General features: G+C 28.9%; 1 protein-coding gene across 1 annotated transcript in view; it reads left to right on the forward strand.

Moving 5' to 3' along the window:
• The window catches only part of LOC129975625 (neurogenic locus notch homolog protein 1-like), a 35,483-nt gene that overhangs the window by 7,087 nt on the left and 16,018 nt on the right, over positions 1 to 12,378 (forward strand). The window contains exons 2-5 of the mRNA XM_056088706.1: positions 834 to 932; positions 2,218 to 2,331; positions 5,592 to 5,702; positions 10,020 to 10,127. Of these exons, the coding sequence (XP_055944681.1) occupies positions 834 to 932; positions 2,218 to 2,331; positions 5,592 to 5,702; positions 10,020 to 10,127 (432 nt within the window). The remainder of the gene's footprint in view (positions 1 to 833; positions 933 to 2,217; positions 2,332 to 5,591; positions 5,703 to 10,019; positions 10,128 to 12,378) is intronic.

Raw genomic sequence — 12,378 nt, forward strand, 5'->3', positions numbered from 1 at the left:
TTATTTCCTAATGAATAATTTATGTACGATCGCTTTGCTTCACACTCTGTTTTACATTTTATTATTGATTAGTTTTGTTTTGCAATGTTTTTTTAAATCTTTCTTCACTATTTTTATATGCTCTTAAGGATATTTTTCTTCTACAAGATTGTAGTTCGATTTTTTAAATGTTTTTTGTCATTGAAGTTTTTATTTCTATTTTCCCTTTTGTGATATTGTTTTGTTTTCTCTCTCATATATATGCAAATTTCACTATCCCTTAAATTGTAATAGATATCAATCGTTAAAAATATTGTCACGTAGAACTATAGTATAGAACTCAATGACACACACAAGAGATAGAGCTAAACCAATTTATTAACTGAACTGAGAATACAGTGACTGATAAATCCTCCGCTTTTATATTAGCAATGAAAGTTCCAGAATACTTTTCTGGAGACAATAAGAAAAGCCCAGAACACTTGTCTGGTAAACTAAAGAAATGTCCAGTATCTTCTGGAACATGAAATAAAGGAAAACATAAAATCAAACAATTAAGTATTTATATATACTATTAATCGCATTGTCTCTAGCAGGATTCGAACACAGGCTTCTAAATCATGAGACCAGTGCCATGACCATTCGGCCTTGGAGATTCGACTGTCTTTCGTCAATGCGGCATTATATTAAATGAAGAATTTTAGAATAAACTAGATGCTCTAACCTAATAGAAAAATGACGGAAGATTACATACTTTTTAGATGCAATTTTTCAAGAACAATTTCTAGATATGAATTGAATTTTAAATGCATCTGTACTATCCAAGTTTTCATGATTTGTTGCTTTCTTTTCAGCTTGCAGTTGCACTAATGGGGAATGTTTAAATGAAGGTGGAAAACAAGTTTGCAAATGTAAACCTGGGTTTGGCAATTATACAAGAAGCCTCTGCAAAGGTAATGAATTTCAAATTTCCTGCAACTCAGAAAATTATTAAATCTTTGAAAATTTTGAATTTTATGTTTTGAAATTTGAATGGAAATCATAATGACAGTATAATTTAAGATAGTCGTAGATATATAACTTAACTGAAGGGTTTTAGCTAAAAAAATAAGAATCATCCTTGAAGTTTCTTTAAATAAAATGTATGGTTTTCTCTTAATAAAAGAAAAATATTTTTATAAAGAATAAAAAAATTGGTGATTTATGCATAGAGTAATCACCTTGAGTTAAATGTCCGAGTTCCTTATTGCCAAGTGGCTCTTTTAAAAATCGAAAAGGCATCCTGTTCGCGATTGCGTAATATGATAAATTTTATTTTACTTTCTTTCTGTTTTTCGTTTTTTTATTACTTCGAAATTTGATTTTTTTTAATTGCCATAAGTAAAAACTAAATATAAAATAAAATTAAAAAATGAATCATAAGTAGAGTTTTCGTTGAACAAGGAATTTTATATTTTCTAAAAATATTCTTGTTTTCAATAGATAACAATTATGCAAATTTACATTTCCGTATTACTGAAGAATATTTATGTACTTCGTGAACAAGATACTTTTCGCCATATTTAAATTTTAATGCACGATTTTAACTGCTTTAAGGTTATTTTCAGAATTGATTCAACTGCATTTTTTTATTTAGAAATATTGAAATTTTGCTTTCAACTGATGAATTTAATTTATTTATGGCACCCATTTATACCTTCAATCTAAAAATCTGATAGTATTATCAAAACATTAATAATCAATCAATATCTAGAAAATTAGTAATCAATAAATGTCTAGAAAATTTTAAAATACAATTAAAAAAGCTAAAATAATATTTATGCGAAAGGAAAATTTCTGAATTGTTGGTTAAACGAAATATAAAAATGACATTAAATCTAGTAGGTTAATTTTACATTAGATTCTTAATCAGTGACGGAGGAGCAAACCTGCTGTTTTTCTCCATATATTTTCAAATATTCCGAATCTTTCCAACACAATTCATTCTAAAATAAGATCTGGAGTTAAAATGTGAAGGACAATCAATAAATAATATTGTACATAATATTCTTCACGTTCTCCCTTTGAAAAAAAACTATTTTCACAAATTTTAAGAACAAAAAAAACTGTGAACACTTTTTAGAGCCAAAAAATCTTGTTTGTAATGATTTTTGTTTTGAATAAGATGCAAATGAAATATCTCAATATATATTTATATATTTGTAAATTAATGTTAATAAATTTCACTTGTACTTCCAGCTTGCGATTGTGGACCAGATTCAAACTGTACGTGGATATCTAAGGGATTTTTTAATACAGAAAAAGTATGTCTTTGCAAATTAGGATATCATGAAGAGAAATCAAAGTGCGTTGGTGAGTCTTTTATTAGGTAGATTCCTATAGGAAGACTACCTTTTGCAATGTTACTCATAATAACACTTCGAGAAAGTTTCTGCAGTTCGTCATATATATATATATATATATATATAAAGGTGTACCAAAATGAACGCAACATTTGAATTGCCACCATTTGTGCAGTAAAGTGTTGGCAACCCTATTAAAAAATCCATTTGGCAGCTGTTAGTTTGGGGTTAGTTAAAATAGAACGTTACACGATAGAACAATGTGTTAAAGAAAAATTTGAATTAAATAAGAAAACACGATTTTTTTTCTTGAAATTGTTATATTTTTATTGAATTGTAAAGCACACAGAATAGAGTTATGTATGGAATAGCACATTGGGCAAATAGCCTCCACAACTTTGCTGGAAGATACTCATTAATTTGTTATTTCCCATGATCATTTTGCAAAAGTGAGGCAGAATTTCGTTGGCACAGTGTTGAATTTCCCCATTCAATGCACGCGTGCTTGTGTTATTGTTGACAAAGACCTTTGACTTCAAATAACCCTCCATAAAAAGAAATTCATTGGAATTATATCACACGAACTAGGGAGACAATTTTCGAACTATGACCCCGGACTTTCATAATTTTTGAAATATTGTTAAAAAATGAAAACAAGTAGTTCTATCGTGTAACGATTAATTTTTTCTAACCCTAAACTATAAAACTATCATCTGTCAAATGGTTCTTATATATATATATATATATATATATATATATATATATATATATATATATATATATATATATATATATTATATATATATATATATATATATATATATATATATATATATATATATATATATATATATATATATATATATATATATATATATATATATATATATATATGCGTAATGCTTTTTTTCTTCAAATTCTAGAGATTTCATTCATATTCGGGCTTCAACTGTAATGCTCGTTTAGTCGCACTTTTTTCAGAGCATCTAGTGGCGCAGTGTTCTATGTGATGGAACACCCCTAAAATCAAAACATTAAGTACAATTTTCACGAAATTTAATCTGTATACTCCTAAGAGCCTAAATAGGTTATCTACAAGTTTTTTTTGTTATAGTTTAAAATTAAAAGAGTACTTAATTGCAAAGGGTTACACTTCAAAAGTAAAATAATATGTGTGTGTGTGTGTATAGCTTTTCAATTTTTATTCTTTTCGGCCTCCCAAAGTACATTTTATTCACTTTATTTTAATAGATGGTCTAATAACAGTTATTTTATTTAATATTAAAAGATTTTATATGTAATATTTTAGCATTTTACGGACAGGACTTATTTCAATATTCATTTGCAAATTCTCCACGTCATAGAAAATGTTAAATTATGTGCTAGCAATTTTATCTAAAAGGTTCTTCCCATTAGTTTTTAATATGAATTTTTAAACATTTTTTTCTGATTTTACTATGAGTTACCAAAAAGAATTTTAATTTAATGAATGGCATGGTGAATTTTATACTATATCACCATATGTATTTTCACCATGCTTCTTCTTAATTTGTCATAAGCTTGTAGCAGTATGGCTGGAGTTGACTCTTGCACCAGAAAAAAAAGACCAACAACCAACCTTCTTTATCAGTGTTTCCGCCCTCAACTTTCTACCAATATGCTATCTTTCTTGAAAGATTTGACCTATCATTGCCTCGCATAATGCACTACAGAATCTGAAGTCAGATAGATTTGTTAGATAGTTATGTGTCTTAAAAATGTAAGGATAATGTTAATTACCGGCAGCTCGCATTTCCTTCTTTTTTGATAGTATCATTTAACCTTTTTCTTGCCTTAAAACAATCGAAATGCTTCGTTTCCACAGAGAAGTATTTATTTGAACTAATATTTGTTCGCATGGTTTCATAGGTATACCTTACAAATATGATATGTTGTGTCCACTGTTTCTCTCTTTTGGCATCTCAGCCAAGCATATTTTAATTTGAGCTACCCCGTATTTCATTTTTATACCAAACAATGAGCATAGAAGGAATTGCCAATGTCACCATTTGGAAACGTCATCAAAACCGCATATAATTTTTTTGTATTTTAATGACTGACATCTTTTTAATTAAAGCGTAAAGAAGTAAAATATAGAGAAAAAAATAAATAAAAGCATAGCTAAGTCTGAATTTAATCTTTAATAATTAAATATAATGCATTTTCAAGGTTTCTATAGATGTAATACCAAGATTATTTTAGATAAAATATATAATATTTTTGAATATTCATAATGATATATACGTTTTCCAGATGCTATAAAACAGTTAACAGTCAAAGACACGAACCACCTTAGCAAATCTAAGGTAGATATACTCTTAAAGTTTGTGTCTCTCCTTTGACAGAAGTCACATAGGCAGTAGAATGTGTGTCATGTGGCTAGTCAGTCGAAATGTTGGCCTCTGCAGTGGAGAAGACCTTTTGTGTTCTTCAATTTAGCAAAACGGAGTACGCGATTGCATTTTGATTAAACTTCGGAAAAGAAACTCCAATTAGAAAATCTATTAATGAATGGCATGAAAGATTAAAAACTACAGACTGTTTGCGCAGAAGTATAAGTCCTGGACGACTAACTGTATCGCAAGAAATCATTCAACGAAACCCGGAAAGATTAATAAAGAGTCTGAATTATGAAGTGCCGATTTCTCAGCCCACCGTCTGTAGAATTTTGAGAAAGAGGAGTAAAATGATTCCATACGAAGTACAGGTGTAGTAAAATCTAAATGACTTTGGCAAACAAATGAATTTTGCGATTTGAATTTTGTGCCGATATGCAGCTTCGTTTTAAAATGATGATTTGGCCTATCACTTAGTTTTCATTGATGGAGCAACATTCCTTGCCAATAGTAAGGTGCATAAGCACGGTGTTCTCTTTTAGGGAAGAAAAAAATGCAAATTCACATTGCAACACATGCGAGATTTCCCTAAGGTAAATTTGTTCTGTGCCGTGTCCAGAAAGAAAGTGTACGGGACCTTCTAAAGGATCACACATAGAGCATCTGTTACTGTCTCTAACAAAACTTAAAGTAACCATACAATTCTGTTACAGATGACATGTAATATCTCACATTATTCTTGATTTATAGTGCATTGAAACTGTGTACTTCTCTATAAATCAAGATTTAGAATATGCTATAGAAAAAATAACTTATAGAAACTTGAAAAATAAACCACTTTTTCTTCTGTCATATTTTTAACTAATATGAACTTTTCTTTCTTGAAATACTGCAGGTCCATGCACAAAAAATCCATGCATGAACGGAGGTATTTGCAAAGATGTGGAAAATGGATACGAATGTATATGTCCCTCGAAATTCACAGGAGATAATTGTAAGGATAAAGGTAGGATTATGTATATTTCACATTTCAAAAGTGCTAAACCATAAAAATCTCTGCATTTTTGAAGTAATCATTTAAGGTATATTTCTTGTAGAATGATTACCTATTGCAATGATTCTTATGACACGACTTTGGAGAAACTTCTACAGATCAGAGTTTCATTGATTAGGGACCCAGAATCAAACTCATCAAATTAAAGATAAAGTAGAAAAAATTAGACCTCGAGACTTTTACGTTTAATGCTACGCTTTAGACATCTCTGAATCCGGAAGTATCTGAATTTTTCTAACTGCGCATGTCCGTATGTGCATACGATAACACAAAAACGCTTTGAGATATTCAAATGAAATTTTTCATGCTTTTTTATATAAGGCTTGCAGATTTATGTGAAATCTTAATTGAAATTCGTGCAAAGAAGATTTTTCTATCTGTTCGTTAGTCAGTGTCCGAGTGACCAATAACAGCAAAACATAAAACGCCAGACAAGTAAGATTTGGAACACAATTTTAGCAATTCAACTGTAGACACATGACAAATTTTGAGTGAAATTCATTTATGGGCTGTCCGTCTGGAGATCTGTACAACCGCATGCAGCAAAATGCAATTACTTTTAAAGTAATCAAGTCGTTAAGTGAAATTTGATGTGTAATCTTTCTACTGAAATTGCAATTTTATGTCAAATTTTTGGTTTAATCGTTTGAAATAAGATGTCCAAAATGCATACTCGAGATCTCTCTACTGTACAATGAACGATAAAAAGCTGGATTTCAGGGCTTTAAAAAATTCTGAGCATCCTGTCATTCACAGGTTTGCCGAAGATCCGCAGATTTTATATTGCAGAAAAGGGAATAATGATTCTATTAGGGAATTTAGGCCAGAATGTTTCAGAAAACACAACACCCATTGATTAGCAAACGCATAGTACAAAATAATGAATAGACGATATAAATTTAATGGAATCACTAAAAAGATATCTCATCGACTTTGCAACAAATTATTAGATTTGTCTCAAATTCTGAACGGATTTCATTAAGAAAATGTCTGTGTGTCCAGCTGTCTGAGTATAAGAGGATAGATACTGTGACTAAAAACTCTAAGGTGGAGTATAGATAAAATTTGAGGCACATGGTTATTATCTTATATGTAGATCTTTTTCAAATTTGGTACTAAATGCATCAAGAGGTTAACCGTATATCAAATTATATTTTTGTAAGCTTTAAGTAAAACCGCGATGTTTCATAAACGTAATAACGTAGGCAAATGAAATTTCCTTCCAGTTTAAGATTATAATAATATTTATAGTTTTGTCAAATTTTTATTCATATTTGACAAAGGATTTCTGATCTGTGTTTTCGTATGCATGCAAACGCAATAAGTCAAATATACAGTAATCTTGCGACTAGGGATTGCAATATCGGACCAAAAGTTCAATAACCGGTATTCGGTATTTTTTAGATCTTAATACCGAGATAACGGTTTTAATACCGGTATTAGAAATTTTAGAAAAAGAAAGAAAACGCAGGTGTTTCTTTGTTATATTTGCCAGTTTTATTAGACAGTGTAGATATCACAAAAATAATTTGTAACTTATGTTTTAACAGTATATAAAGAATCACAAAAAAGTAAAGGAACATCTTATTTATTTAAATCACAAAAAAGTTCAAATATCGCTATTCTGTCCGTGGTACTGTTACAAATTTTTGAAATGTGATCTTAAAAAACATAATGCATTAATTGTACAAGCATAATGTCAATTTGTAAATTACCAGGTGTCGAAAACACTCTTTCGGTATCTATGCTAGTTAGTGGTACTGTTAGCAATGCGCGATATTCTTTTTCCAAATATTTACCACTAAATCCCTCATCTTCAAATAAATCTTCTCGTCGGATGGTTTTGGATATAACTGATTTCTGTATTGTATTTTGGTTCGTTGAAATTTTTTTATTTATTGCTAATACTTATTTTTGTTCAAGAAGCAATTCCTTTTCACTATCGACATTAGTGTCATCATAATCTTCGATAACTATACCGAATTTTTCTAAATGTAGATAGGTTTGTGAGTAAAAAATTTTAAGAAAATTTACTATAAACTTGATCAGATTTGAATTGGCTAGTCTCTTTTCTTCTTTTTCATTTTTAAAATCATTATAATTATGTAAATACCGTAAGACATTTTCTATTTCGGTATGCCTTTCTTCTGTGCGATTTTTCAATGTAATATATAATTCTTCAGATAGTGATGTGTGCTGATCTTTCAATGACTGCAACATGAAATTTATTGTTGCATTAGCTGTTAATAAATTAGAATCTCTCCGACATAATGACTCAACAGCCAGTTTTATTGGAAGTAGAGCTGATACAGTTCTGGATATTAAGTCGAATTCACTATCTGAAAAATTAATTTGCAGGTTTAAGTTCGATTATGGCTTTTTGGATTGGATTTCTCAGTTTCAAAAATCGTTCCATCATAGGAGTAAACTGTTTCAATGTGTTTTAGAATCTAATATTAACATATATTCTGTTTTATTTTCAGTTAGTATATATTTTTGTAATATGGCATTTTTTGTAGGGGAACGTTTAAATATCTTAACAATTTTTCGAACTTTATAAATTATATGAAATAATTCTTGATGGGTTAATATTTCATCCCCATTAGCAACATCTTCTTCAACAATTACATTGTCATCATCTTCATTGTCAATATCACTCTCACTCTCACTCACTTCAAGATCGGTATCCAAAGTTTCTATATCCACAGTATTTGGATCTTTTTGTTCTTTACTATTTTGGTATAATATATCTATTACTCCTAATTGAATTCCATGAGCATAGCACAATTGCTGATTTGCACCAATTTTTCATAACTGTTACGCCATCAGTCGTCATGGATACAATATCTTCTTTCAGAGATAATCCATGTTTCGCTAATTTAGATTTTAACACTTCCACACATTTTTCAACTGACATACTTCCTAAGTCCTATATTCCAAATTTATTTTTCTGAATGAATACTTATATTTAAATAGTGTCTATTTCCTACACTTGTCTATTCATCAAATGTAAGACTAAATTTTTCACCATTTACTTTTAATTGTATTAGCTCGTGTTTCAAAGAACTGCAAACACCGTTATTGTAGTTTATAACAGTTCTTATAGTGTTAATCGATGTTGGTAGATTTTTTAAAACTTCTGGCGGATAGTAATTTTCTTAATTCAGTAGAAGTGCAAAACACTCGAAATGGCAAATCATTTAATGCTGTCATTTTACTTATAATTTCATCCAAATTATCTTTTTTCTCAAAATAATCTAAAATCCCTGATGGCTTGATGGGAAACTGTGCTTAAATTTGTATCTTCATCGCAATTAGATTCTTTCCTCCTTAACAAATTTGTATCATGTTTGGTTTTTAAATGTGTATGGAGAACACTTATACTTCCTCCGTTCACTTTAATAACTCTTGAACATTTTTTACATTGTGCAACCATATTCTTTTCATCATATAAATAATGAAACCAAACCAAAGTATTATCAACTGATTTTTTTATGTTCTTTAAAGTTATTCTTATTCATTATTATGGGTTATTATTTATTAGTATATATATATATATATATATATATATATATATAAAATAAATCTGAAAAATATTTTGGACCCTAAAATATGATATGCAAATACAATGTGAATAATAAACTCACCAATTTAAAAATTATTGAAATGTTACGCAAGTTCTTCACAACAACCTTGTTTTCACAGATGCGAATATCGAACTACGAATCCTGAGTGTGCAGAATCGCTCGGAGCTGTAAAAAGATAGTTTTGACTCGCCTCTTATCACTTCTCTTGATTGTACGATGCAACTTTGTATTCATAGTCTAATTAATTTCGCTCGTTAGGGAGACATTAAAAAAAAAAAACGTATGCTATTTTGCTATGTTGGCGATCTCTGAACATATAGTGGAGACCATTTTAAAAATTTCTAGTAAATACCGAAATAACGGTATTTAAAATTGTGAATACCGGTATTACAAAATTGTACAAATGGCTCAAAATACCGGTATTGCAATCCCTACTTGTAACTATAATTTATAATTACATAACAAACTTTGATTTCAATCAAATGAAAAAATACATCCAAAATACATCTTCGATTTTCTAGAATTTGCGAATTAACTGTATGCGAGCGATTCATTACCAAAGATAGCACAAAATTGTCCATATTTATAATTTTTCAATATTTTGAACGCATTGTTGTATTTACTTCGTTTCTCCGTAATTATGAATTTCAAATTCTGATTATTCTTTTTCTATCTCTGTTAGTCACACCATGCAGCAACCCTTGCAAGAATGGAGGAAATTGCGCAATCAATGGAGAGAGTTTCACTTGCAAATGTATAGAACCATATAGTGGCCGGACATGTGAGATAAGTATGAATAACTCCCTTATTTGTTCAGAGATTTTTATTGAGAAATTTATTGAAAAAATGTGTTATTGAGAAAGTATTTTATCTAATTGCATATTTTATTGAATTGTTGTTCAAATATATCTGTAATATTCAAAAATTCCATGAAAGAATTGATATAATAATGTTAGATATATTTTATATCAGTCGAAATGACGGCTGTTTTTGTATCAAAATCAAAAAACGAGGTTCTGCTTGGTTCGCTTAGGGAGTAAGATACTCATAGTCCGTAAAAAGCGACAAAACATATTACCTGGAAAGATTTATTGCAAACTTTACATTAATATTTCAGCTGCTTCTCATTATAACAACTATTAGAACTGTAACATTTGTCAAATAATAAGATAATTTTTTTGTAGCCCATTGCCATAGAAACGTACCTCCTAGGAATGGAGTCAGAATGTTACTAATGTCTGAAGGTCTTCATCTGCGATAACTTCATGACCGGAAATCCATTTTTTTAAGTGCAAAAACAGGTAGAAGTCAATGGAAGCAAAATTGATACTACAGGATGGATTGCAACTGTTATTCCTGGCATTGATTTCAATTTTGGGAAGATTATAGATTACAGAGAGTTTTATCTTAAAACCAAAGTAATTTTATAAATATATTCGAGAAAACTTTAAAATATTATTTTCAATTTTGTTTCGATTGTGATGACATATCTTGATTGCTAATTTCTAATTAAATCCAAGAATTATTATATGAACTGCGACTTGTGGCTAGGAAAGTCAATGCACACATACCGCGCAATCCGCTAAAGATGAGTTATTCTCAAACAGGTCAAAATTAATAAAACAGTTATTTCCTTCTTCCGATAAAGGGACGTATTTTAAAATGGAGGCAAATACAGGGTTAATGGAGAAAATTTTAAGTGCGACTGCAAGTTACCATTCAAATAGAAAAACTGTAATATTTTTTTTAAAAAAAATCTGTGATTATTTAGAGGTTTGTATCTCATTTTGGGATTATATGGGTTTATTTATTTCTTACTAATTAACATCGATCAATAATTCTAAAAAACTACCAAATCGTTTGCTTTTATCAAACGATTTGAAATTAATAAAGGCATATAGATTTCATCAAAATTGTAAGTGAGCGTTAATAAAAATTAGATATTAATTGTACTTTGAATATTTCTTCGAAATTAAAGAATAGTGAGATTTTTTAAAGAAAGATAAGTTTTTTTTTTTGCCTTGAAAATGCAAAACATATTGCAAGGAATGCAAGTTTTATTTAAAAGTATCACATTCATTTTATACTACTTTTTTTTTCTTTCGTTTCCCTAGTTATTACTGCCATAAATACTTTAAATCCCCTTATTACTTCATCTAGAAAGATGAAAGAATTAGAAAAAAATACTTAATATTGATTGAACTTTAGAAATTGAAAAAGTTCTGTTGAAGAAACAGTTATAGATATTTCAGAAATATATAATGTACATTGCATGTATTAAATTGAAATTAAAAGTCGTGTCCATGCTCGCTAAAAACGAATTTGCCATAAAATTATACATGTCTCCTCAAACGCTTGCGACAACATAAACAAATAAACTCTTTGGCGGAAAGAGATTTTAAGCTAACACTTCTTAATTAAGAAGTTTATTATAGGATTTGACAAAAATTTTAAGATATTTTTTTTAAAAAAATATTGTCTTGTGTCTAAAAAGAAAAAAAGTATATCTATCCAATTTTTAAATTATTGGATTTGTTTAATAAACAACAAGAACATTATGGAGAATTAAATCAAAAAATATTTTTTGATTCAAAATATTGCTTACTCAACAACTGCAAATCATAATGAAAAATCAATACACCAAATTTAATGAAAGAACAAATACATTAGAATTTATGAAGTTTTACGGAAGAAGATTTTATTAAAAATTAGAATCTGAGGAAACAATATATGAAATTAAAATATAATTAAATCCTATATTATGCAAATACAAAAATAAATATATTTTATCAAAAAATGGAGATAGAATTAAATTTTGGCAGTTTTATAAAAGAAACAGAAAAATTTAAGGATATTCAAAAACAAAAATTTCGAAATTTTCTACAAAATTGACATTTTAATCTAGTCACGTCACTTGTTTAGACACGTGTTTTAATATAATAAATTTCTATTTCATTATTCTTTAGAATGATGTGCAGTAGTTAACATTTTCTAACTGCAGCTATAGCATTAGAAATAGAGGAAATTAAAAAAGTTGGAGG

The sequence above is a fragment of the Argiope bruennichi genome, chromosome 7, assembly GCF_947563725.1.
Source record: "Argiope bruennichi chromosome 7, qqArgBrue1.1, whole genome shotgun sequence".
NCBI classification, from domain to species: Eukaryota; Metazoa; Arthropoda; class Arachnida; order Araneae; family Araneidae; genus Argiope; species Argiope bruennichi.